Source organism: Choloepus didactylus, chromosome 4, assembly GCF_015220235.1.
Source record: "Choloepus didactylus isolate mChoDid1 chromosome 4, mChoDid1.pri, whole genome shotgun sequence".
NCBI lineage: Eukaryota > Metazoa > Chordata > Mammalia > Pilosa > Megalonychidae > Choloepus > Choloepus didactylus.
The window spans coordinates 131,699,652-131,726,592 of NC_051310.1; the positions used below are offsets into that span (position 1 = coordinate 131,699,652).

The 26,941-nt window shown below is 42.9% G+C and overlaps 1 protein-coding gene across 6 annotated transcripts in view; it reads right to left on the bottom strand.

Annotated features, from left to right (window-relative positions):
- GALK2 (galactokinase 2) overlaps positions 1-26,941 on the bottom strand; it is a 174,491-nt gene that overhangs the window by 9,018 nt on the left and 138,532 nt on the right. For 5 of the 6 annotated variants that reach the window (XM_037834024.1, XM_037834026.1, XM_037834022.1 and 2 more), the window contains one exon: positions 8,362-8,563. In XM_037834024.1, the coding sequence (XP_037689952.1) occupies positions 8,362-8,563 (202 nt within the window). Of the gene's footprint in view, positions 1-8,361; positions 8,564-9,947; positions 10,117-26,941 lie in introns of those variants that run through there. The other variant, XM_037834027.1, reaches the window with a different exon arrangement.

The window sequence follows — 26,941 nt, forward strand, 5'->3', positions numbered from 1 at the left end:
TGGAATCAGGGGGGAAAAAACCCAAAAAACTAAAACTAAAACTAAAAATGGTGGGAAAGCCAAGGGACAGGGTTTCTTGTCTGGTCCCTTCCCCCTCCCTCAGTTCATGGCAGTTCATGTGACCCACATGGGGGCCTGGCGGTCCACGTGCATTCATGTGTGGGTCCGTGGGGCCTGGTTGTTGGAGCACCTAAACAGAAATATTGGATGTCTTTGTACATTGGCCTCAAATGGCTTCATGGAAGACTTATTCCGGGCATGTGCTGGGTCCTTTAACCCAGAAATTGCCTGGGGTGGAAAAGCTGCACAGAAAAGGGGAGTGGAGCTGAGAAGCAGAGCCTACTATGAAATGTGAAGAAAAGTAGAGCAGAGCCAGTGCTGAAAGCCAGAGCAAAAAGGTTGACTGGAGTACAGGAGAGGAGCTAAGCTGACCATAGATAGCTTCTAGGGGCAAACTGTAATTAAAACAAAGAGTATAACCAAGGGTTCTGAACAAATGAGGGAAAGAAACTACTTTTTTTTTTTTTTTTTTTTTGGAGGAGAAGCAGTCACACATACTGGGGAATTCTTGAAAGCTACTCTGCCTGCTCATGGCAAGACACAGGCTCAGAGAGACTTGAGAACAACCTAACTGTTCACCATGGGCTGTTCTATAGGTTCAGTATAAACTGGAGTAAACATGGAAAAAGAGTCTTAACACAGAGCCAACCTACACTAAAACCCTGAGTAAGAGGGAGAATCTAACATCCAGAGTTGGCACATCAAATTAAACCCAAATAGACACACATTGAGCATGTCATAAACTGTTTAATGCCAAAGACAAACAGAGAATTCTGAAAGCAGCAAGAAAGAAGTGACTCATCATGTGCAAGAGATCCTCAATAAGATTAAGTGCCAATTTCTAATCAGAAACCATGGTGACAAGAAGGGAGTGGAATGACATTTACAGTACAAGAAGGGAGTGGAATGACATTTACAGTACTGAAAGGGAAAACTGTATATCAGACAAAACTGTCCTTCAAATATGAGGGAGAGTTTAAGATATAAGCAAAAAGCTGAGGAGTTCATCACCCCTAGACCTGCCCTATAAAAAATGGTAAAGGGCATACTTTAAGTTGGAAGGAAGGATACTTGACAGTAGGTAGGAGCCTCATGAAGAAATAAAGATCTCTAATAAAGATAACTACATGTGTACACAAATGCCAGTCTTAGTGTAGTCTCAGTAAGTAATTCTACTTTTCATTTCTTACAAGATTAAAAATGCAAATGCATAAGAAATAATCATACTTCTATGTTATTGAGCACACAAAATATAAAGAGGAAATGGGTGACATAAAGCTGGGAGGAAGAGTAAAGGAGCAGAGAAATGAGAAAGAGATCAATCAGTTTCACTATAAAAGATCAATTATAAACAAAAGAAGGCAGGAAATCAGGGACAGAAAAGATATAAAGTACCCAAGAAACAAATGACAAATTGGCTAAAGTTAAGTCTGATTTATCTGTAATTACTTTGAATGCAAATGGATTAAACTCTCCAATTAAAAGACACAGATTGAAGATGGCGGCATAGAGAGGAGTGGAAGCTAAGTAGTCCCCCTGGAACAACTAAAAAAAAAACCAGAAACAACTAGTAAATAATCCAGAATAACTGCAGAGGGACAAACGAGACCATCCACTCATCATACACCAACCTGAATTGGGAGGAATGCCCAAGAACACAGCATAAAATCTCTAAGTAAAACCTGCAGATCCAAGTTGCAAGACCCCCTCCCCCATAGCCTGAGCTGCAAAGCCTCATGGTACCAGAGAGAAGCTCTCTCCCAGCAAGCAAATATAGCTCAGCTGAGCTCCAACTGGGGTTTTAAGTAGTGAGTGTGAACTGCTCACTACAGGTACCAATCCCCAAAAAACAGACAGAGGCTTTGGGTAACGACTGACCTTGGAGAGCCGGAGGGTCACCTTGGACTAGGTCTGAAGGGGACTATCTGTTTCTTTTTCAGCTCAGTGGAGAAAGCCCCAGTCATTTTCAGTTTCCAGTGCTGTGACTCAAAGAAGGGTGGAGACAGCACAAGCAGAGAGAGAGACCATTGAAATGCTAATGACCTCCCCTAGGGGGGTCTATCTTCTCTAAGAGGAAAGGGGTGGGGCCCTTTCTATTCAGAACCAGATCCCAGAGCCTGGGGGAACACGGCCAGACCTCCTCACACTAGTCAAGAATTATAGGCTAACAGGCATCACCTGCTGGGCAGAAAAGCACAGTGACCTGAGGCATCACAGGGTGGAGCAATTTTCTAAGACACACCCTCAGGGAAACCAGATACTGAATATTTCTTCCCTCTGGGACCTGAGCTGTTCTGGTCTGGGAAGTCCTGATTTGGATAACCAAGGAAACCATGCCTAGACAACAGAAAATTACAACCTACACTAAGAAAAACAAAGTTATGGCCCAGTCAAAGGAACAAATGTACCCTTCAACTGAGATACAGGAATTTAAACAACTGATGCTAAATCAATTCAAAAAGTTTAGAGAAGATATTGCAAAAGAGATAGAGGCTCTACCGTAGGTTTTACCCTTGGGAAGTCGGTTGCTGCAAAGGAGAGGCTAGGCCTCCCTATAATTGTGCCTAAGAGCCTCCTCCCGAATGCCTCTTTGTTGCTCAGATGTGGCCCTCTCTCTCTAGCTAAGCCAACTTGAAAGGTGAAATCACTGCCCTCCCCCCTACGTGGGATCAGACACCCAGGGGAGTGAATCTCCCTGGCAACATGGAATATGACTCCCGGGGAGGAATGTAGACCTGGCATTGTGGGACGGAGAACATCTTCTTGACCAAAAGGGGGATGTGAAAGGAAATGAAATAAGCTTCAGTGGCAGAGAGATTCCAAAAGGAGCCGAGAGGTCACTCTGGTGGGCACTCTTACGCACAATTTAGACAACACTCTTTAGGTTCTGAAGAATTGGGGTAGCTGGTGGATACCTGAAACTATCAAACTACAACCCAGAACCCATGAATCTTGAAGAGAAGTGTATAAAAATGTAGCTTATGAGGGGTGACAATGGGATTGGGAAAACCATAAGGACCACACTCCACTTTGTCTAGTTTATGGATGGATGAGTAGAAAAATAGGGGAAGGAAACAAACAAACAAACAGACAAAGGTACCCAGTGTTCTTTTTTACTTCAATTGCTCTTTTTCACTTTAATTATTATTCTTATTATTTTTCTGTGTGTGCTAATGAAGGTGTCAGGGATTGATTTAGGTGATGAATGTACAACTATGTAATGGTACTATGAACAATCAAATGTACGATTTGTTTTGTATGACTGCATGGTATGTGAATATATCTCAATAAAATGAAGATTAAAAAAAAGAGATAGAGGCTGTAAAGGAAACACTGGGCATATATACGGCAGAAATCGAAAGTTCAAAAAAACAACTAGTAGAATCTATGGAAATGAAAGGCACAACACAAGAGATGAAAGACACAATGGAAACATACAACAGCAGATCTCAAGAGGCAGAAGAAAACACTCAGGAACTGGAGAACAAAACACCTGAAAGCCTACACGCAAAGGAGCAGATGGAGAAAAGAATGAAAAAATATGAGCAATGTCTCCGGGAACTCAACGATGAAACAAAATACAATAATGTACGTATCATTGGTGTCCCAGAAGAAGAGAAGGGAAAAGAGGCAGAAGCAATAATAGAGGAAATAATTAATGAAAATTTCCCATCTCTTACGAAAGACATAAAATTACAGATCCAAGAAGCGCAGCGTACTCCAAACAGAAGAGATCTGAATAGGCCTACGCCAAGACACTTAATAATCAGATTATCAAATGTCAAAGATAAAGAGAGAATCCTGAAAGCAGCAAGAGAAAAGCGATCCATTACATACAAAGGAAGCTTAATAAGACTATGTGCGGATCTCTCAGCAGAAACCATGGAGGCAAGGAGGAAGTGGTGTGATATATTTAAGATACTGAAAGAGAAAAACCGCCAACCAAGAATCCTATATCCAGCAAAGCTGTCCTTCAAATATGAGGGAGAGCTCAAAATATTTTCTGACAAACAGACAACGAGAGACTTTGTGAACAAGACACGCTCCCTACAGGAAATACCAAAGGGAGCACTACAGAGTGATAGAAGACAGGAGTGCATGGTTTGGAACACAGTTTTGGGAGATGGTAGCACAGCAATTTCTGTTCCTCATCATTCCTCACCCAGCTGTGTCCTGAGAAGAAAATCTTTATGGACTACAACAACAAGCTTCTTCGATCCTGATTCTGTTTGGCTAAAAGGAGGGGCTGCTGTGTGATTAGATGAATGAAGAAGAGTTTGGGGTATTTATTTCCTTGTTTCCAGTGAAGTGCTGGTAAATGTTTAACAACCAGCATATGAGATTCATCCTCCAGGTCACTTCATGGTCAATGAGAGCTGATGAAATTCCAGCCAACACATCTACTTTGCAAACCAGAAAACTAGAAGAGGTGGAGGAGCAAATAGGTATACAACCCTTTCCATTTTTTTGTTTGTTTGTTTGTTTTTTTAATTAAACCTTTTATTTTGGGAAAAAAAAAAGACACAGATTGGCAGATGGATAAAAAAGCATGATCCAACTATACAATGTTTACCAATAAACTCACTTTAGATCCAAATACACAAAGGAGTTGAAAGTGAAGGGATGGGGAATTATTCCATGCAAATAGTAACCAAAAAAGAGCTGAGGTAGCTATACCAATCTTGGACAAAATAAACTGTAATTCAAAATCTATTACAGGAGACAAAGAAGGACTACTATAAATGAATAAAAGGGTCAATCCACCAAGAAGATAAAACAATTAAAAGCATTTATACACCTGATCACAGAACCCAAAAACATATGAAGCAAACATTGACAAAACTGAAGGGTGAAACAGACAGCTCTACAGTAATAGTTGGAGACTTCAGTATACCACTTTCAATATGGATAGAACATATAGACAGAGGATCAATAAAGAAACAGAGAACTTGAGCAATACTATAAACAAACTAGACCTAACAGACATATAGAGACCACTCCACCCAACAAGAGCAGAATATACATTATTCTCAATGCACATGGATCATTCTCCAGGAGAGGCCACATATTAGGCCACAAAACAAGTTTTAATAAATTTTAAAAGACTGAAATCATACAAAGCATCTTCTCCACACAAAATGGAATGAACTTAGTAATCAATAACAATAGAAAAACTGGAAAATTCACAAATGTGAAAATTAAACAACACACTCCTAGACAACCAATGGGTCAAAGAAAATCACAAAGGGAAATTAGAAAATATCTTGAAGTGATTGAAAATGAAAACACAGCTTACCAAAACTTAGGGGATACAGCAAAAGCAGTGCACGGAGGGAAATTTATACCTGTAAATACCTATATTAAAAAAGAAGAAAGTTCTCAAATCTGTAAGTTAGCATCTTCAGAAATTAGAAAAAAATGCAAACTAAGCCTAATGTTAGTAGAAGGAGGGAAATAATAAAGATGACAGCAGAGATAAATGATATAGAGAATAGAAAAACAACTGAGAGAACCAATGAAACTAAAGTTGGTTCTTTCAAAAGATCTATAACATTGGCAAACCTTTAGCGAGACTGACAAAGAAAAAAAGAGAAAACACAAATAACCAAAATCCAAAATGAAAATGAGGACACGACTACTGATCCTGCAGAAATTGAAAGGATTATAAGAGATACTGTGAAAAACTGTACAACTAATAATCTGGAGAAAATGGACAAATTTCCAGAAACACAAAATTACCTAAACTGAGTCAAGAAGAAATAAAGGACATCAACAGACTTATAACCAGTAAAGAATTGAATCAGTAATCAGAAACCTCTAACAAAGAAAAATCCCGGACCTGGCAGCTTCACTGGTGAATTATACCAGACATTCAAAGAATTAATACCAATCCTTCTCAAACTCTTCCAAAATATTGAAGAGGAGGGAATTCCTCCAAGTCATTCTCTATGAAGCTAACATTATTCTGATATGAAAGCTAGAAAAAGGTATCACAAGTAAAAGACAGAACAACTTCCCTTGTGAACACAGAATCATCAACAAAATACCAGTAAACCAAATCCAGCAACATTTAAAAGGATTTTACACCAGGACCAAGTGGGAATTATCCCAGGAATGCAAGGGTGGTTTAACACAAGAAAATCAATCAATTGCATCATCTCAATTGATGCAGAAAAGGTATTTGACAAAATTCAACATCCTTTCATGATAAAAACACTCAGAAACTAGGAATAGAAGGGAAATTCCTCAACATGGTAAAGGGTACATATGAAAAATCCACAACTAACATTATTTAAGATGTAGTACTACTCAAAGCTATCTACAGATTCAATGCTAATACTGTCAAAGTCCCTGCATCCTTTTTGCAGAAATGGAAAAGCCAATCCTCAAATTCACATGGAATTGCAAGGGGGCCTTTAAATAGCCCAATCAGTACTGCAAAAGAAGAAGAAAAGTTGGAGGTGCCATACCTCCTGATTTCAAAACTTACAAGAAAGCCACAGTAACGAAAACAGCATTGAACTAGCACAAAGACAGACATATAAACAAACAGAATTGAATAGAGAGTTCTGAAATAAACCCTCATATCTGTATTGCCAATTGAATTTTGACAAGGGTGCCAAGTCTACTCAATGGGGAAAGAACAGTCTCTTCAACAAATAGTGCTGGGAAAACTGGATATCTATAGTCAAAGGAATGAAGGTGAACCCCTACCTCATACCATATACAAAAATTAGTTCAAAATGGATCAAGGACCTAAATATAAGAGTTAAAGTCATAAAACTTTTAGAAGAAAACATAGAAGGGACCTTTATAACCTTGGATTTGGTAGTAAATTCTTGGATATGGCACCAAAAGCACAAGCAATAACAGATAAAATGGACTTTTTCAAAATTAAAAACTTTTATATGTCAAGAGATATTATCAAGAAAGTGAAGACAACCTACAGAATGGGAGAAAATAATTGCTAACCATATATATAAGGGTTTATTGTCTAGAATATAAAAAAGAAGTGCTATAACTTCACAATAAAAAGACAACCCAACTTAAAAATAGGCAAAAGAATTTAACTGATATTTCTCCAAAGAAGACAGATACACAAATGGCCAATAGCAATGAAAAGATGATCAACATCATTGATCATCAGGTAAACACAAATCAAAACTACAATGAGATAACATTTCACACCTATTAGGATGCCTATTATTAAAATAAAATAAAATAAAAAATGTTGGCAAGGATACAGAGAAATTGAACACTTTACGTTGTTAGTGCAATTGGAAAATTGTGCAGTCACTGTGGAAATCAGTTAGGTGGTTTCTCCGGAAGTTGAACATAGAATTACCACATGGTTTGGATCCCACTTCTTGATATATACCCAAAATAACTGAAAGCAGGGACTCAAACAGATATTTGTATACCATTTTTTGCAGTAGCATTATTCACAAGAGCCAAAAGGTGAAAGCAACCCAAGTGTCCATCAGCAAATGAATGGATGAACAAAGTGTGGCATATACACACAATGGAATATTATTCAGCAATAAAAAAGGAATGAAGTTCAGATCATGCTACAACATGGATGAACATCAAAGATAACATGTTGAATGAAATAGGCCATACAGGAAAGAAAAATATTGTATAATCTTTCTTATATGAAAAATCTACAATAAGCAAATTCATAGATAATAGATAACAGGTTGCCAGGGAACGAGGAATGAGGAGAAAGCGGAGTTATTGCTTTACAAGTAGAGTTTCTGTTTGAGGTGATGAAAAAGTTGTAGTGATAGTTGTTGGTGATGGTATCACAATATTGTGAATGAAGTTAATACCACCGAACTGTACACGTGAAAGTGGTTAAAATGGGACATTTTGATTTATATACATGATACTACAATAAAGGGAATATAGACACAGACACACACACACACACACACACACACACACACACACACACAAAAACAAATATATATAAACCACAGAGCCCATGTCTGAAAAAAAGCTACCTTCCTGAAAGGCCTAATCATCCAAAGATGGAAAATTCTTTATTATGATGTTGTAAAGAGCTGACTCCAAACCTGGAGCCTTATAAAGCCATGGAACCAGGTCTCGAATATTTCATCCTACAGATATTTTGGAGGGAACAGGTTCAGCTCTTTGTCATGGGAGAACCCTAATCTAGGCTATGGGGAAGGACTTTCTTTCACTTAGAAGATTATGAAAATGTCACAATTTTTTTCATTTACTTTAAACAGCACTCTTTGGCAGCATCCCCCCACCCCACCATGCTGCTCTGAGCCTCACCGACAGATGTCCACCAGCTGGTCCAGCTCAGGGCAGCTGCATTCATACATGTCCCGGCAGCTCACGTGGCTCTGGTTCATCAACTCCCCCAGCAGCTGGACCATGTTGTCAGGTGCTTCTTCACATATCTTCTTAAACTGGAGCACTCGAGCCGCCTCACTGTACACATGCTTTGCCCGCTGGTAGAGTTTGAAGATGAGCACTTAGGAAGGAAGGAGAAGGGAAAAAAGTTAGAAATAGTGACTGAGCAAACCAGTACAAAGAAAAATATAATTATTGAGAGCCCTTCAATATATGGTAAAGGGTACAAATGAAAAATCCACAACATTATTTAAGATAATTACCTTAGACTTTAAATAGAATTCTTTACAGTGTGAATTTGTTTTCAAGTCAGTTTTACTGTTTTTCTTGATAGCAAATAAAATCTTGTAGGTATATTTTCTTCCCTTCCTTCAGGACACCCATATACGTGCATGCATGTGCATGCAAACTAATACATCCCAAAGGAAGGGAGAGGTAACATTTATTGAGCACTCCCCAGGTGTCAGGCACTTTAAAAGCATGGCCTCATGTGATTCTCATCACAACACAGTGGAAAGGTGGTGTGATCCCTGTTCAACAGATAAGTGAATGCAACTCGGCAAAGGGAAGTAATGTGCCTGAGCTCACACATCTGGAGGTGGCAGAAGCTGAGCAGCTCAGGGATGTGCGGCCCCAGAGCCACATTCTCTCCACTGCACCCCAAAGAAAGGACCACTGAAAATGCTGATAATAAAAATGTGTCCTAGAGAAACAGATAAGCACAATGATTTATATAGACAAGGATACCCACCGTAATACTGCTTATAATAGCAGAAAATTAGAAACAACTCAATCATCTCATAAGGGAAATTTTGAAAATTATACTTCATCCATTTAAAAACTTACTGCTATTAAAATTCAGACCCTAAGACAATTTACTACATGGAAACTGCTCATGATATAGTAAGTGAAAAACAAGACACAAAACTACATGTACAATATATTCATTCTAATTATACACATATACATATGTGCACAGGAAAAAACTGGTAAGAACCAAAATGTTAATGGGACTCTGTAGTAGTACATAGGGGTGGTTTTATTTTCCTTTTGACATATTTCTGTCTTTTCCAGATTATCCACAAGATTCTTTAACTTCAGTTACAGAAGCATGTCCTACTACAATGGCTATGTCTATATGTTCATAAATTCCCTTGAATAACACTCGGGACTTCCTTACCATTTTCACCCATGCCGAACAGTAGCTGAGCAGGCACAGCGGGTCTGGGAAATTTTTGGAAAATTTATGGAAATTAGCTGGCCAGGGGTGGGAATCAAAAGATGTGACATTTCTTCTTAGCTCTGTGCCAACTAGCTGTACCCAAGTTGCTACGCATATAGGTCTCCATTTCCTCCACTCTAAAATGAGGCTGAGAACCACTTCTCAAGATCCTTCCAGCGCTAAAATTTTATGATTCTATGAAGAGCTTCATCCAAATATATCCCTTAAACTCTCCATCCAAAGTGTCATATTTTGTAAACAGGATGTGAACTGTGACTGTTACCTTCTATTTGCACCCCGCTTCCACTCTTGGTCCTCCAGATTGGAAAAAGGGAGAAGATCAGCAGGAGATGAGGGGGAAGGGGAGAGAGTAAGGGCTGAGGTACCCTGATCAAAAACATGCTGTCTGAAGAAACAGCATCGTGGATGTGACAAGGACAACTCCAAGATCTCTGAATGGGGAAGGAAAGAGAAAGGCATTTATGTGCTTAAGATGGTGCCAATCATTCTATATAAATTAATATAATTCAGGTTGTAGAATATACATTTTGAAAGAAAGAAATGACTTGGGTAACTGTAACTTAAGATTGTTCTTTTTTAAAACTTGAGGTTGAAGCAAAATATTCAAAATAGCAGTTTTCAGATTCCATATGTTCCAGTTTTATTTTTTTTAATTTTTTTATTAGAGAAATTGCATGTTTATAGAAAAATCATGCAGAACATACAGAGTTTCCATATACCTCTCCCCGCATACACATTTTTCTCTATTATCAACACTTTGCATTAGTGTGGCAAGTTTGTTATCATTGATGAAATATTATTATAATTACACAGTTAACTGTAGTCTATAGTTTACATTAGGGTTCACTTTTTGTGTTGTACAATCCTATGGGTTTTGAAAAATTTTTATTCTAGTAACATATATACAATCTAAAACTCCCCCTTTCAACTACATTCAAATATATAATTCAGTGGTGTTAACTACACTCACCACCATCCATTACCAAAATGTTTCCATCACCATAACCAGAAACTGTACAAATGAAGAATTAACTCCCCATTCCCTGCTCTCACCCCAGCCCCTGATAACCTGTATTCTTGTCTCTCACTCTGTGAATTTCCTTATTCTAAGTATTTCATATTGATCATATATTAGAATATTTGTCCTTTTGTGTCCGGCTTATTTCACCCAACATGATATCTTCAAGATTCATGCATATTATCGCACATACAATACTGCATTCCTTTTTACAGCTGAATAATATTTTCCATTATTTCCATTGTATCTATATACCACATTTTGTTTTTTCATTCATCTGTTGATGGACACTTGAATTGCTTCCATCTTTTGGCAAGTGTGAATACTGTGGCTACAAACATCAGTGTACAAGTATCTGTTAGAGTCCCTATTTTCAATTCTTTGGGGGTATATACCCAGCAATAGGATTGCCAGTTTGTGGAAAGCCGCCTCCCGAATCGGGCCTAGCGTATGCGCTGCAGCCTGCTCTAGAGTTACCCCCGCCCATCGAGTGAGCCAAGATGGCGCCTGCATCCTGTTTCCGCATAGTGACGCATGTATCCGCCACCCGCTCCTACCAATCGAAATCCTGTATACGCGATACTAGCCTAGAAGCTTATTGGTTGTTAATTGTGTATAAAAGGTCTTACCCGGACGGGGTAGGGTGAGACAGCCCACAAGGAGCCGTGCCTGACGGCCACATCGAGGCTGCTCTCCCACGAGGCGCCGTGCCCCGTGTGGGAACCAGTAACACAGAATGTTCATCTAGCTGTAGTAAAGGGCTTGCTTTCACAACTGCCGTGTGGTTCGAGTCGTGATTCATGACCAGGTTAGTTCGCGCAGTCTGCATCTCTCTCTCTCCTTCCCTGTTTCCCCTCGCCGGCCGGGAACCGGGGACCGAGCGGGGCAGCGCCGGACAAGTGGTGGCCCGTACGGGGAAGCTCCTCCTCCTGCCTCGCTCTCGACGGCCCCTCTGTGAGGAGAGCAGCGCTGCGCGTTGAGCTTACGGCGGACTTCCCGCGCCTGATCAACGCGAGAAGGTGAGTGCGTCTTATTACATGATAGTTAGGGCCCGTGGGTTTTCAGGTGACCCCGGGGGACTCGGAAGAGCTCTCCGAGTGACTGAAGTATAGTGCCGACTGCAATCATGGGGCAGTCCGGAAGTTCACCTCTCTTAGCTCCCTTAAAGAACCTTTTGAAACAACGGGGTATCTCGGTCAGGAAAAGCTCCCTTCAGCGTTTTCTTGATGATGTTGATACTTTTGCCCCTTGGTTTGCCTGCACCGGCAGCCTTAGCCTACCCTCTTGGATGAAGCTCGGTCGCGACATAGACCGAGCGCGCCAGACGGGCGTGTGTATGGACCCGATTCTAGTACCCATATGGGAGACCGTCCGTGCGGTCCTTGAACTAGAATCGGCTACCGGCCTAAGCCCGTCCTCTGTCTTGCAAGAAGCACGGTGCGCGCTCCAAGAAACCCAGTCAGTTTCGTCAGCGGACGGCTCCTGTAAGGGCAAACCGCCGGAGTCCAGTGACTCTGACTCAGAGTCAGATAGCGATACTGACGAGAAGGCGGAAGCATCCCCGCTAATTGAGTGGGAGGAGCCTCCCGCCACACCCGTGCGGCCTTCCGCCCCGCCAATGTCTACCGCTGCACCCCCAGGGACACCCCAGCTCCCAACTGACGCCTTGGGCGGTCCCACCAAAGGACCTTGCCGAGAGCTCCCTCTAGTGGCCATGCCCAGTAAATGTAATTATCCTTTGCTGCCAGACCCGGAAACCCCGATGGGTCGGTCAGGGGAGGGGCAACCTTTGCCGTACCCCCCGCCCGAGTATACAGGCCCTCAGGACCCTTTGCCATTAGGTAGTGGTGGGAGACATTTCTGGAGATGGAACCCTTTCACAACATTTAGACCTTTTGGCATGCTGGGTGGCTACCAGCCACTTGAGCCGCAGCCAGTCTCAGAAATGTACCCGGTTATTATCAATCCCCAAGGTGGCAATCGGCACGAATCATATGATTACAAACTATTGAGGGAATTGAGGCAGGCCGTCCATCAGTATGGCCCCAATGCCCCTTATACCTTGAACATGATCGAGAACCTCTCTGCTCTAAATCATACACCCGCAGATATTTTTCAGCTAGCCCGTGCTTGCTTGCCGTCAGGCCGATTCATAGATTGGAAAGCATGGTTTGAGGAGTTAGCTGAAGAGCAGGCCGCAAGGAATGCGGCGGGGAGACGTGGCGGGTGGAATGCTGACATGCTGTTGGGGAGAGGCGCCCATGCCCAGAACCAAACGGGTTTCCCACAAGAGGTCTATGCCCAGATCTTCCGCTGTTTTGTGGGTGCCTGGAAAAAGCTAACAGGTGAGGGAGAGGCTCAGGCCTCACTCAGCAATATACACCAAGGCCCCACAGAACCATTTGCGGATTTTGTAGCCAGGATGCAAACCGCAGCTGAGAGAATCTTCTCAGATCCAGGAGTAGCAGAGACTGTGGTTAAGCAAATGATTTTTGAGCAGTGCAACAAGGAGTGCAAAGTTATCCTGGCACAAAACAGAGCAAAAAATTTGACAGAGTGGGTCAGGCTCTGTAGAGATGCTGGCAGCCCTTTAACTAATGCAGGTCTAGCTGCCATGCTAGCCAGCTCCCTACAGGTGGCTACAAAAAGCCCGAGAACCTTAGGGGCAAAGTCTAACGGGTGCTATGGCTGTGGCCAATCAGGGCACTTTAAGAGAGATTGTCCCAATAGACGTCAACCCCCTGCCACTCAACGGTTTGGCGAACCAGGTGCAGCAACCAGGCCGTGTGGCCGTTGCCACAAAGGCCCCCACCGCGCAGAAGACTGTAAATCGGTTTTCGATGCGCAGGGTAGACGCCTCTCTGGCCGCCCCGAGCAGATTCCAAAAAACGGGAAGAGGGGGTCCGCCCTTTCGACGGACCCCCTTGCATGCCATTCGACAACACAGGATCCGATCAAATTCGTGCGTCCCCCGGCTCAGCAGGACTGGACCTCTGTGCCACCTCCAGACTCGTACTAACCCCCTCCATGGGTGTCCAGTTAGTAGGGACCTCCTTCAAGGGGCCCTTACCGGCTGGTACTGTAGGGCTCATATTGGGAAGAGCATCCACGGCCCTGAAAGGATTAACAGTTATACCAGGACTTGTAGATTCAGATTTCACAGGCCGTGCCCAAGTTATGGTTCAATCTCAGCGGGGCACCTTAGTCATTGCAGAAGGTGATAAGCTGGCGCAGCTCCTGCTCTTACCCAGCTTACATGCAGTCTTTCCAAGCAGAATCAGACAGAGAGGGGAAAAAGGGTTCGGATCCAGTGGAGCGATTTTTGAGGGACTCCATATGTCCCTGGAGTCTCGACCTATGCTAACCATTAAGGTGCAAGGCAGATCTTTCTTGGGCCTGCTCGATACAGGGGCCGATCGGTCTATCATAAGACAACAAGAATGGCCCCCCACCTGGCCAACGAGCAGGGCGGAAGAGCCCATTAGAGGAATAGGCCAAATTTCAGCGCCCATGCTCAGTGCAGCTGCCCTTCATTGGGCCGATGAAGAAGGACACCAAGGCAGTTTCCAGCCTTATGTATTAGCCCTGCCTGTGTCTTTGTGGGGAAGAGACATTCTGACCCAAATGGACGTTACTTTAATTAGCGGCTACTCCCCAACCTCTAAGCGACTGCTAAAAGAAATGGGGTATACCCCCGGCAAGGGTTTAGGAGCTTCACTGCACGGACGTGCGGAGCCTATACAAGCTGCCCCCAAGTCTGACAGACGAGGCTTGGGTTTTTCATAGGGGCCACTGAGGAGAGATTCCCACCCACACCTATAAAACTAAAATGGAAAACCGAGGCTCCGGTGTGGGTGCCTCAGTGGCCCTTGCCACAGGAAAAACTTGCAGCGTTGCACGCCCTAGTATCAGAACAACTAGAAAAGGGCCATATCGCCCCTTCCACGTCACCGTGGAACACCCCTATATTCGTAATAAAAAAGAAATCTGGTAAATGGAGACTGCTACATGATCTAAGAGCTATTAACGATTGCATGGAGCCTTTAGGGCCCGTTCAGATGGGACTGCCCCTCCTCTCGGCATTACCGGAGCACTGGTCGATTTTCATCATAGATCTGAAAGATTGCTTCTTTTCTATTCCGCTCCACCCTGAAGACACCCCTAAGTTTGCCTTTACTGTGCCCTCTAGTAATCAAGAGGAGCCCTGTCAACGCTTTGAATGGACAGTCCTGCCCCAAGGCATGGCTAATAGTCCTACCATGTGCCAGCTGTATGTCGCTGCGAAGCTAGCTAGCACTCGGCAGCAGTTCCCTCAAGTGAAAATCATCCATTATATGGATGACATTCTCTTAGCCCATAGAGACACAGATCTTCTTAAAACAGTTTTGTCACATTTAGTCCTTAGTCTTAGAGAAGCTAACCTAGAGATTGCCCCTGAAAAAATCCAAATGACTGACATTACCACTTTCCTGGGGGCGAAAGTCGCACCCACTCATGTTTCCCCCCAAAAGGTGTCTCTCAGGCTAGACAATATACACACTCTCAATGATCTACAAAAACTCATGGGGGATATCAATTGGATCCGTCCATACCTAAAAATACCCAATGTCAAACTAACACCTTTGTTCGACCTGTTGAAGGGGGATTCTAATATAAACTCACCTCGAAGCTTCACTCCAGAGGCAAGGCGAGCACTATGCCAGGTGGAACAGGCACTCAGTGGCGCTGCATTGAAGAGAATAGACCCTGATGAGCCTTTTGAAGCCTGCGTGCTGCCGACAGAATTACAGCCCACTGCGGTACTGTGGCAGCGGGGGCCGCTGCTCTGGGTCCACCCTGGAGTTTCCCCCAAAAAAGTCCTAGAGCACTATCCTACAGCGGTTGCAGACTTGGCCCTAGAATGCATTAAAAGGGCTGTGCAGCATTTCGGTCAGCAGCCCAAAAATCTCAGGGTGCCTTATTCTTCCCAGCAGCTTGAGATACTCACCGGATGCATAGATCAATGGGCCATTCTCCGGTGTACATTTCTTGGTCCCATTAACAATCAGTTCCCTAAGGCTCCTCTCTTGCAGTTTGTCACCCGGCACCCAGTGATTTTTCCCAAAGTAACCTCTCCTAGGCCACTAGCAGGCGCCCCCACCGTATACACGGATGGCTCCAGCTCTGGAACAGGGGCGTATTGTGTGGAGGGGGACACTCCTAAAACAGTGCTCTTCCAACCACAAAAGCCTCAATGGGTAGAACTGCAGGTTATCATTGCAGTCCTGGAAAGCCTTTCCGAGCCCTTAAATGTCGTCTCGGATTCTGCTTATGTTGTGAACTCTGTACAAATTTTAGAAACGGTGGGCATTGTTAAACATTCCTCTACAGTAAGGACGTTCTTTGCCAAACTACAGGAGGTTATATGGACCAGGCAACACCCTTTTTACATAACCCATATTAGAGCCCACACAGGTTTGCCTGGCCCTATGGCCCAGGGGAACCATAGCGCAGATGTAGCCACTCGACAGCTGCACATCTTTCCGACGCTGGTACCGTATCAACAAGCCCGAGAATTCCATGCCAAGTTTCACATCAATGCAGGTACCCTAGCTAAGCGGTTCAGCATACCACGTGCAGCTGCTCGAGATATTGTCCGAGCCTGCAACAATTGTGCAGAGCAGAGAGCAGTCCCCTCGGTTGGGGTCAACCCTAGGGGTCTCACCCCAGGGGATACTTGGCAGATGGATGTCACTCATCATTCAGAGTATGGTAAGATCAAGTACTTACATGTGTCGGTGGACACATGCTCCCAAGTTTTATTTGCCTCTGCTGAACCAGGAGAAAGAGTCTCCCACGTCATTGCACACTGCCTTGCTGCATGGGCAGCTTGGGGTAAGCCAAAGACGTTAAAGACGGATAACGGGCCTGCCTACACTAGTAAATCCTTCCAAAAATTTTGTGACAACATGGATGTCCAATTAAAACATGGCATCCCCTATAACCCTCAGGGGCAAGGAATCATTGAAAGAGCGCACAGATCTCTCAAAGACTTGCTTAAAAAACAGAAAGAGGGTATAGGCCACGGCCTGTCCCCAAAAGCTCGACTGTCTGTAGCCTTGCTCACATATAATTTTTTAAACGAAAATTCACAAGGAATGACACCTGCCCTGCAACACACCACCCCGAGTCCTCCGCATAGAGGTCTAGTCCGTTGGAAGGATGTCCTGTCGGGGCAGTGGAAAGGCCCTGACCCGGTGCTCAGCTGGGCCAGAGGCTCTGTTTGTGTTTTTCCCCAGGAACCAGGACGTCAACCAGTGTGGGTTCCGGAAAGACTGGTGAGAACCGTGACATCACCTGAAGAAGCCAAGGAACAGCTGTCAGAAACGCCAACGAATATACAACCTGAACCATTAGACCAAGCCTCCGACCCTGCTGATGATGGCGACGACCGACAAGACGATAATAGTAGGACTGACCACCCCGCGGTTGCCCAAAAAGAGGATCGGTAACTCTGTTCTTTGCTCTCCTATAGCAATCCTTCTAATCTGCCTTTTTCTTTTTAGTGGAACTATATTTCCTCCACAAGCTTCAACGAGTCCTTCCCCCTCACCAATGACACACTGATCCTCTCTTTTGCTAACCTCTCTGTCAAGGTTGTCAACACCACAGTTGCGGCGAATGCTACTTGTGAAACTGGTAATGGCGAGTTAAGTAAGGGAGTCTTGCTTGAATTTCTTAACGTTACAGGGAAGAGCCGCCAGTCTTGTGAAGGGATCTTGAGTAAAAAGGAGACTCAAAGGTGCCTTTTCCTTCCAGGGCTTGCTCCTACAGTCTGCAACCGTTCCAAAGACCCGGATGCCTCGCCGCCCCGCTATCCTAGTGTATCGCCCAAGTTATGTCTGGCTCCCCGTCAAGGCAACCGACTGGGTTGGCCCTGTTTCTCAAGTTGTTTCACTTAACAATATCCCCTTCTCTAAGTCTAGGCGTCCAAGAGGCATAAAAGAATGGCTATCGAATGCTGCCAGTGTAGCTTCCTCTTTGTTTGTCCCAACGATCGGGCAGGCTGTGCTACAAGCATGGACAGATCGGCAGCTCGCCATAACGATGGAAACGGTAAATGGCTTGGTCAACCTTACCCGAGACGTGCTACGCCGCCACAATCAGATGCTGAACTTAAATTTCCAGGCCATTCAGAAACTCCAAGCGGAGATAGATGAACTTGGACTGGAAATAGATGGACTCTGGAGAGTGCTTCAGCAAACATGTGACACCCGGTGGCTTACGGTTAAACTCTGTGTCACTCCTGTCAGGGCCAACGTGACCGGAAGCATTTCCAGAGTCTCTGATTGGCTGAAAAGGTCATATTTTCCTGAATTTGTTAATCTCTCCCAACAGGTGGAATCTAGTTTAGACACAATTGGGGGGATCAAGTTAAAACCCGTTAAAGTCGATCTCTCCGGGTTAGGCGAGGTTCTACAGAAACTATTGCACAGTGTTTCTTCCTGGTTCTCTTGGCCCAATTTAACTAATTGGATCCTCATTGCAGTGGGATTATTGGTGGGATTAGTCGTTGTTAAATGTTTGCTAGAACGCCTGTTTCAAGCGCAGCAGCAATTGCGTGTTACCACTATGATGGCTATGACTCCCACCTCTGTTACCCCCGATAGTGACCGATTTATTAACCATACCCCTTCCTGGTCGCCTCAGGTGGGGCGCTTTGGAGCAAAATTTGTAGCGAATCGCATGGCTGTTTCTCGGGTGTAAAAGGCGACACCAGTAGTCATAATTTTGTCTCAGGTGGGTCTCTAGGGCAGAGTCCTAGTTGTGGCCAGACTGGACCCTAGCCATTGCACAGAGACACCTAGTGACACCCCCGACTCTGGTTACTGCTGTTCCTGCCCCCGTCGTTGTTCCCCAGTTGCCAGGCAAAGCACTGCAGGGAGAGTCACGTTGCTTCCAGCTTACGGACTCTCCGGTCTCCATATGACGTGAGCATTCTGGTTGGTGCTAGAGGCTCCGCCGCTGGATGGCTGAGGCCTAGTCCAGACTCCCCAAAGCACCAAAGAGGTTGTGAACCATTTGGGTTCACGGGAGCACGCTCATCACTGGAGACACTGGGTCAAAAATAAATAAGAAAGGGGGAGATGTGGAAAGCCGCCTCCCGAATCGGGCCTAGCGTATGCGCTGCAGCCTGCTCTAGAGTTACCCCCGCCCATCGAGTGAGCCAAGATGGCGCCTGCATCCTGTTTCCGCATAGTGACGCATGTATCCGCCACCCGCTCCTACCAATCGAAATCCTGTATACGCGATACTAGCCTAGAAGCTTATTGGTTGTTAATTGTGTATAAAAGGTCTTACCCGGACGGGGTAGGGTGAGACAGCCCACAAGGAGCCGTGCCTGACGGCCACATCGAGGCTGCTCTCCCACGAGGCGCCGTGCCCCGTGTGGGAACCAGTAACACAGAATGTTCATCTAGCTGTAGTAAAGGGCTTGCTTTCACAACTGCCGTGTGGTTCGAGTCGTGATTCATGACCAGGTTAGTTCGCGCAGTCTGCATCTCTCTCTCTCCTTCCCTGTTTCCCCTCGCCGGCCGGGAACCGGGGACCGAGCGGGGCAGCGCCGGACACCAGTTCATATGGTAATTCTATACCTGACTTTCTGAGGAAATGTCAAACTGTTTTCTACAGTGGCTGCACCATTTTTCATCTCCAACATTCCAAAAAGTGTTCCTATTTCTCCATATCCTCTCCAACACTTTTATTTTCTGCTTTCTTAATAGTAGCCATTCTAGTGGGTGTGAAATGGTATATCATTTTGATTTACATTTCCCTAATACTTAATGATGTTGAGCATCTTTTCATGTGCCCATTTATACACCTTCTTTCAAGAAATAGCTATGCAAATCTGTTGCCCATCTTTAAATTGGGTTGTTTGTCTTTTTTGTTGACTTGTAGAATTTCTTTATATATTCTGGATATTAAAACCTTTACTAAAGTCTGAGTTCATTTTTGTATGTGGTGTGAGGTAGGAGTCCACCTTCACTCTTTTGCGTATGGAAAACAAATGGTTTTCCCAGCACCATTTGTTGAAGAGTCTATTCTTTCCCAATTGAGTGGACTCAGCACCCTTGTCAAAAGTCAACTGGTGATACAATGATGGTTTATTTCTGAACTCTAAATTTGATTTTGTTGGTCCATATGTCTGTCCTTATGCCAGAAGCAGGCTATTTAGATTACTGTAGTTTTGCAAAAAAAATTTGAGACGTGTGAGTCCAAACTTTGTTCTTCTTTTTCAAGATTGCTTTGGCTATTCAGGGCCCCTTACCCTTCCTTATAAATTTGATTATTGGCTCTCCATTTCTGCAAAGAAGATTGTTGGGATTTTGATTGGGACTGCATTGAATCTGTAAATCACTTTGAATAGAACTGACATCTTAATGACATTTAGTTTTCCAATCCATGAACACGGAATGTCCTTCCATTTATTTAGGTCTTCCTTGGGTTCTTTTAGCAATGTTTTGTAGTTTTCCATGTATAAGTCCTTTACATCCTTGGTTAAATTTATTCTTGGACATTTGATTTCTTTACTTGTGATCGTAAATAGAATTTTTTTCTTGATCTCCTCTTCAGATTGACAATTACTAGTGTGTTCTGGTTTGCTAATGCTGCCATTATGCAAAATACCAGAAATGGATTGGCTTTTATAAAGGGGATTTATTCAGTTACAAATTTACAGTTCTAAGGCCATAAAAGTGTCCAAACTAAGGCATCAACGTGAGGATACCTTCAATGAAGAATGGCCGACAGTGTCTGGAACACTTCTGTCAGCTGAGAAGGCACGTGGCTGGCATCTGCTGGTCCTTTGCTCTTGTGTTTCAAAATTGCTTTCTCCAAGATGTCTCTGGGCTTCTGTCTTTGCTCCTCTCTCTCAGCTCCTGTGCATCTAAATATCTGGAGGTCCTCTCTTAGCTTCTCTGGGGCAAACTTTGGGCTTCATCTCTTAGCTTAGCATCTCCAAATGTCTTCCAGTCTGTATCTCCAAGCATCTCCAAGTGTCAGCCTCTCTGTAGGCTCCAGCTCCCGTAAGTATTCCAGTGAACTAATCAAGACCCACCCTGAATGGGTGGGGCCACACCTCCATGAAAATAATATAATCAGAGTTCTCACCCACAGGTGAGTGGGTCACATCTCCATGGAAACACTCAATCAGAATGTTCCACCCAACAAGGTTGGGTTAAAAGATCAAGGCTCTTCTGGGGGTCCTTAACAGTTTCAACCCAGCAAACAGTGTATAGAAACACTACTGATTTTTGCGTGTTGATCTGGTACCTTGCCACTTTGCTGAATTCATTTATTAGCTCTAGTAGCTTTGTTGTGGATTTTTCAGGAATTTTTGTTTACAGGATCATATCATCTGCAAATATGGAAAGTTTTACTTTTTCCTTTCCAATTTGGATGCCTTTTATTTCTTTTTCTTGCCTAATTGCTCTATGTAGAATTTCCGGTACAATGGTACAATGTTGAATAACAGCAGTGACATAAGACATCCTTGCCCTGATCTTAGAGCGAAAGCTTTCAAATATTTCACCATTCAGTATGATGTTAGCAGTAGGGTTTTCATATATGCCCTTTATCATATTGAGGAAGTTTCTCACTTCTACTTTTGAACTACTTTATCTCCCATAATATATCAAATTACAAAATCAGATTATGGAAGGGCAGGAGAAGGAGGGGAAGAGTACTATCATTTTTTACTGTAATGTCCCACGGATGAAGAAATTATCTAGTTTCCAGGTCCACTGCTATTTATGGCTGCAGCAAAAAGGCACAATAAAGCAACATCCACTATATCATAAAGCTGTGTTATTTAATTGACAAGTTGCATGCTCTGGTGTGCAAAAATATAATTTTTAAACTTTTAATTATAAAAATTTTCAAACAAATATGAAAGTAGAGAAAATATTATAATAAACTCCATATGCCCATCACCTAGATCACCTAATATTTTGCATATTTGCTTCAATTGATATTTTGCTGAAGTATTTTAATATAAATTATGGATGTGACATTTCATCTCTAAATATTTGAGTATAAATAGGATATTTTCTTACATAACCACCATATCATTATCACACCTAACAAAATTATCAATGATTCATTAACATCATCTCGTATCCAGTCCATATTTAAATTTCCCCAGTTGTTCACTAGTTTAAATTTCAGTTGATTTAAACCAGGATACAAAGTCCACACATTATGTTTCACTTTTATGTCTATTATACATGTCTAATTTACAGTGATTTTTTGATACTCTGGATTCTCAATATCATATACAAGCACATTTTAGAGTTACATCCTATAATAATATTCAATATAGTCCTTTAAGAAGACTATACTTTGGTTTTCCTTTAGGATTATATATTCCTTTAGCATTAAATTAAACAGAATTTAGAATTAAATATGCTAAAGTAGAAACTGTCCAGCAAGATGATTTATATTAAACCTTAGGGCTGTTTTGATTTGTGACAAGCAACATTCAGAAAGTGCCAAGCAGATTATCGAAACCTCACAAACCTGGCACTTCTGTGTGTATATTCTCTATTTGCAGAGTAACTGCTTAGCAAGATCTCTGAATAGGTATGTCTACAGAGCATTCTGAAGTTCTGTGAGAGCGGTCCATGTTCACACCCCTGGAACAGCAGTAATTCCAAGAATAAGGAAAAGGGCAGAAAGGGCATCTGTTTTCAATTGTGATATAAAATCCTGCCAAAAACTACAACAGATTGGGAGACCACCCTTTGGGAAGAAAAGCAGTTCTCTGTTGGCTGAATATCATAAATGCTCTCTGGGTCCAGCATTTGGCTTGTTAGGTGCTGGCAACTCATCAGGTCTCTGTTGTGCAGAAATGAAAAAAATCCCAGAAAATCTGAAACTCTGTCCATAACAGTTTTCTTCCCTGTCCAGCTAACTTTATAACCAGATGCTCCATCTGTCCACAAGTTCTTGTACTCCTTGAGAGCAATTATTATGTTAAAGGATGAAGGAAGCTGTTTCTTACTGTTCATTGCATGCATGATTACTTCCAAGGCAAATTCGATTTAAGACATAACACTAGATGATATTTTCCTAATATGACTAGTGTCCTATCCACGGCAACTCAAAGCTTCAAAGTGGGATATACTACATACAACTTGGAGCAATGACTTTCTCCATTGTTAATCTTGGATAGTTACCAATTTAATCCAGAAATCACGACACAGACTTTGAAATCTAACTGTTCATGGTCATATACATTTAAACTGCAAAATAAAAATTTCATGTTGTTGAATGATTTTCACTTGTATAATAAATTCTACTTGCTAACTCTAAACTTCCCTTTCCTCTGACTTCGTCTCTCAGCACCTACCCCTCCTCCAGTCACCACTGACCTCAATAAGCCTCCAGTACACCCAGTTGCTGACTTAGGACCATTGTGGTAGCTACTGTATTGGCCTGGGATGCTCTTTCCCATGATCTTCCCATACCTGCCCCACCACACCCCCATCGTTCACGTCTCAGATGTCACAGCCTCAGGAACACCTTCCCTCAACTCCAATCTATTCTCCTCCCAGCACGTGTCACCATCCAAAATTTTCTTATGTGTTCATTTGCTTATTGGTTGTGGTTATCTCCCACCACTACAAAGTCATCTCTGGGAGAGCAAGGGCATTGTCTCATTTCTTCCCCACTGCACCCCCAGCAGCTAAGACCCAGCACATAGTAGGGGTTTAATAAAGTTTGTTAAATGAATGGTTCAGTCCTTGTTTTTGGAACAAAAGTGCACTGAAACTCAGCCAAACAGTTGTGAGACAAATGCAATAGGGAATAAGGAAAAGATCTACTACTTTAGCAATTTGGCTTATTAGTCTCTTCACCAAAACATGGGAAAAGTTTGCTAAAATAAGGTTTCAAGACAATTTGTAAACTCCAGTGTCCAAAGTGTACCTAATACCCATTATCACAGATGACTGAGCATTGTTTATATTGTATTTTGCTTCACAGAGGTGTAGGAAAAAAAGAGATGTCTGAAACACACAAAATGTGTTTCAAATAAAAGAGAAGGAATAGAAAACAGAGAAGCATAACCAAGAAAATAAACTGTTTTCTTTTTCTTGTAACAAAGAGGTGCATACTAACTTCTACCTTAAAAAGATGGCCACATCCCAAATGGCCACAGTACGCCATGTCCTTACCAACAGTAGTTCTGAGATACCTTAGCGTATCTTGAGATTCTATGAGAGATTCTCTCACTAAGTTTTATCTCTCAGAAACTTAAATCCACCAGAGTGTTCCTATGCCAGACAGGTCCTAAAACCCAGAGGCAATAGCCTCTTTACGAACAACAATCAGATGCTGCCCCCTTCCCCATAATGTCAACATCCCCTTTCAAAATGAACAAGTTAGGGTGCTCACTGCCTAGGTGCCCCTGAAGATGGAGCAAGTGATTAAACGAGAGGAAGGGGCAGCAACAGAGGATTACAAATACTGAAACTTTATATAAACATATAAAATATATATGCATAATATTTTAGATGCTAGGGTATTGGAATCGCTAGAAGGAAATAACTGAAATGGCAGAACAGTAACCTGTAACATTCTTTGAAATTTGCTCTATAGCTAGTTGTTGAATTGTGCTTTGAAAGCACCTTTCTGTATATATCTTATGTTTCACAACAAGGAAAGAACTGAAACTGTGGAGCTGTAACTCACAACATTTCTTGAAATTACCTAAATAACTCCTTGTTGAGCTGTACTTTGAAAGTTAACACCTTTCTGTATATACCTTGTATTTTACAAAAATGGATATAAATGATTGTGGAACTGTAACCCGTTAAAAAAAAGATGGCTATATAGCTTATTATCAGAACACATTTCTAATGAAGGGATCTGAGTCAGGGCACACATAATTGGTTACTTTATTGTATCTCTGATGGGAAAGAATGAGGAAAAGCCTGTGACTGATGAAACACACTGGGCACCCATTTTCCCATAAAAGCTCCGAAAGCAGCAGGTCAACAGCAGATGAAAACATGTCTCTTCAATCCGTGAAGAAGCTCTACTGATTTGACTTTAAATTCTGCATCTGGGAACTGGTGGCCTCCTCTTTACTACCTAATCTGCTACTAAGCCTGATGGCAAAAACACTGGTAGGGTGGGCATCTAGCAACAGTCAACCAACAGTTCTTACTGAGCACCGGCTATGTGTCCCACACCACTCCAAATGACAGGAAAGACACATATGTAGAAGCCCCTGCTTTAAAAGTTCTTACAACTCAGTTAAACAGACACAACAAACTGTGAGGCCATTGGACAGTGTCCAACTGCAGCATATATCCAAGCATTAGAAATGCAGAGGGTGCATTAAGAAGGCAGGTCTTGGTCAGGGGAAGAATAGTAGTGGAAGGTGTCTTTGGACAGAGGGGACCTGAACTGAAAGCAACCAGCTAGAAGGCAGGATGACCAAAGGTCCAAGGTGGGCCCAAGCAGCATGTGTTCGTAGACCTGAAGAAAATAAGCTGACCAGAACCTGGGGCAGCCTGCCCAGGAGGCCACCCTTCCATGTGAAGCTTTAGCATTCTCTGCTATACCCACTACACAAATACACAAAGGTTACAAACTAACAATCCACGAGCCATATCCACTCACAGTGATGCTTTCCTGACCCACACAAAGTTTTTTAAACTAAGGAATTTTACATAAGAGTCTGGTTTTCCACTTTCTTTTTAAAAAGTACACCAATAGTTGACTGGAGCTAAGGGGCAGCGACCCCTCCTAGATAGGGCATGCACTCTTTATTTCCACACAGTTCCCAACATCCCCATTGAGCTGAACCTCAGCCTGCCTTTAATCTACATGCCTGCCACTTTAGGGAGAACACATGGACTTGCCAATGCCTTGAATTTGGACTTCTAACCTTCTAAACTGTGAACCAATAAGTTTCTGTTGTTAAGACAACCCGTTGTGTGCTCTTTGTCATGGCGGCTCTCACAAACTAAGACAATAACATATACACAGATTCTATAAAGCTCTCCTTGGATCCAAGTCAAGAATTCCAGCTAGAATAAGAAACCATTACAGGTTTTTAGCAATTATGTCAGTCTTGTTTGTAAATAACAGATCTAGACTAGTTAACAAGCAAAAAGGAATGATATTCTTTGGCAGATAATAAGGAGCTTACAAAATCTAATGGAATGTGAGAAAACCAGGCAGAAAGTGGTCAGAAACCAAGGGAAGCAGGCAGTGAGGAACACTGCCACAAGTCATGCCATAGGAATGGTTTGGATATGCCCTTGGACTCCAGTCAGAAACTTCATCACCTGCCCCTGTGCCTGTTTGACATGCCCTCAAGACTCAAAGCACCAGACACAGACACATCCTAGGCCAACATGGGACCCTTGCTCATGCCCAGAGTGACTGGAAGGAGCAACTCTGACCATCAGCTTCCACCACAGGAGGGAAGACCCTCCCTCCCACCACTGCACACATGGCAGGGGACATTCCTAACATAGGAAAGGGGCCTAGGGACTAAGTAGCCAAGACTATGGCACCTGCCCACTGCAGCAGGGAAATACCATGGCTTCCTGGCGTTTGAGTCTTATCTCCAGACCAACTGCCCAGCTTCCCTCACATGATATGACTTCAAGTTTCCTTCACCTGACTATTCTTCCAAATATACTTTATTCTGTGTATGCCCTTCTTAACACATGGTTCCCGGAACTGAATGCAGTCCTCCAGAGGCAGTTTGACGAGTGCACAGTAGAGGTGGACCATTGTCTCCCTCATTCTAAATACAGTTGAGTTGATTCAACTAGCTTAATATCACCAAACTGCATAAAGGTTATGCGGATATGGGAGAATGCAGAGCGTTGGTTTTCAACTAATGAGCTAGAGAGATAAATATCAACACTTAGCTTGGATGAAAATTTCATCTTAGGATAATGAATCAAAACTAACTAACTAAATAAATATACTGGTCTGAGAGAATTTGAAATCTTTATCATTTAAGTGTATATCAGTCTTTCTGAGGCATGCATATCCCAGAATACTTTCCCACTGGTTGGGTGAGGGGCTAAAAGAAGGTTTGGCTTTGCACAATCATGTTGCTGCCCACTACTGGCAGATGTCTCTCCAAAACAGAAAACTACTGAGCTAAATCAAGAGTTCAGTTCCCAAAACAGCAACCCAGAGGTAGATGGGGAAAACCACTTCAGAATCCA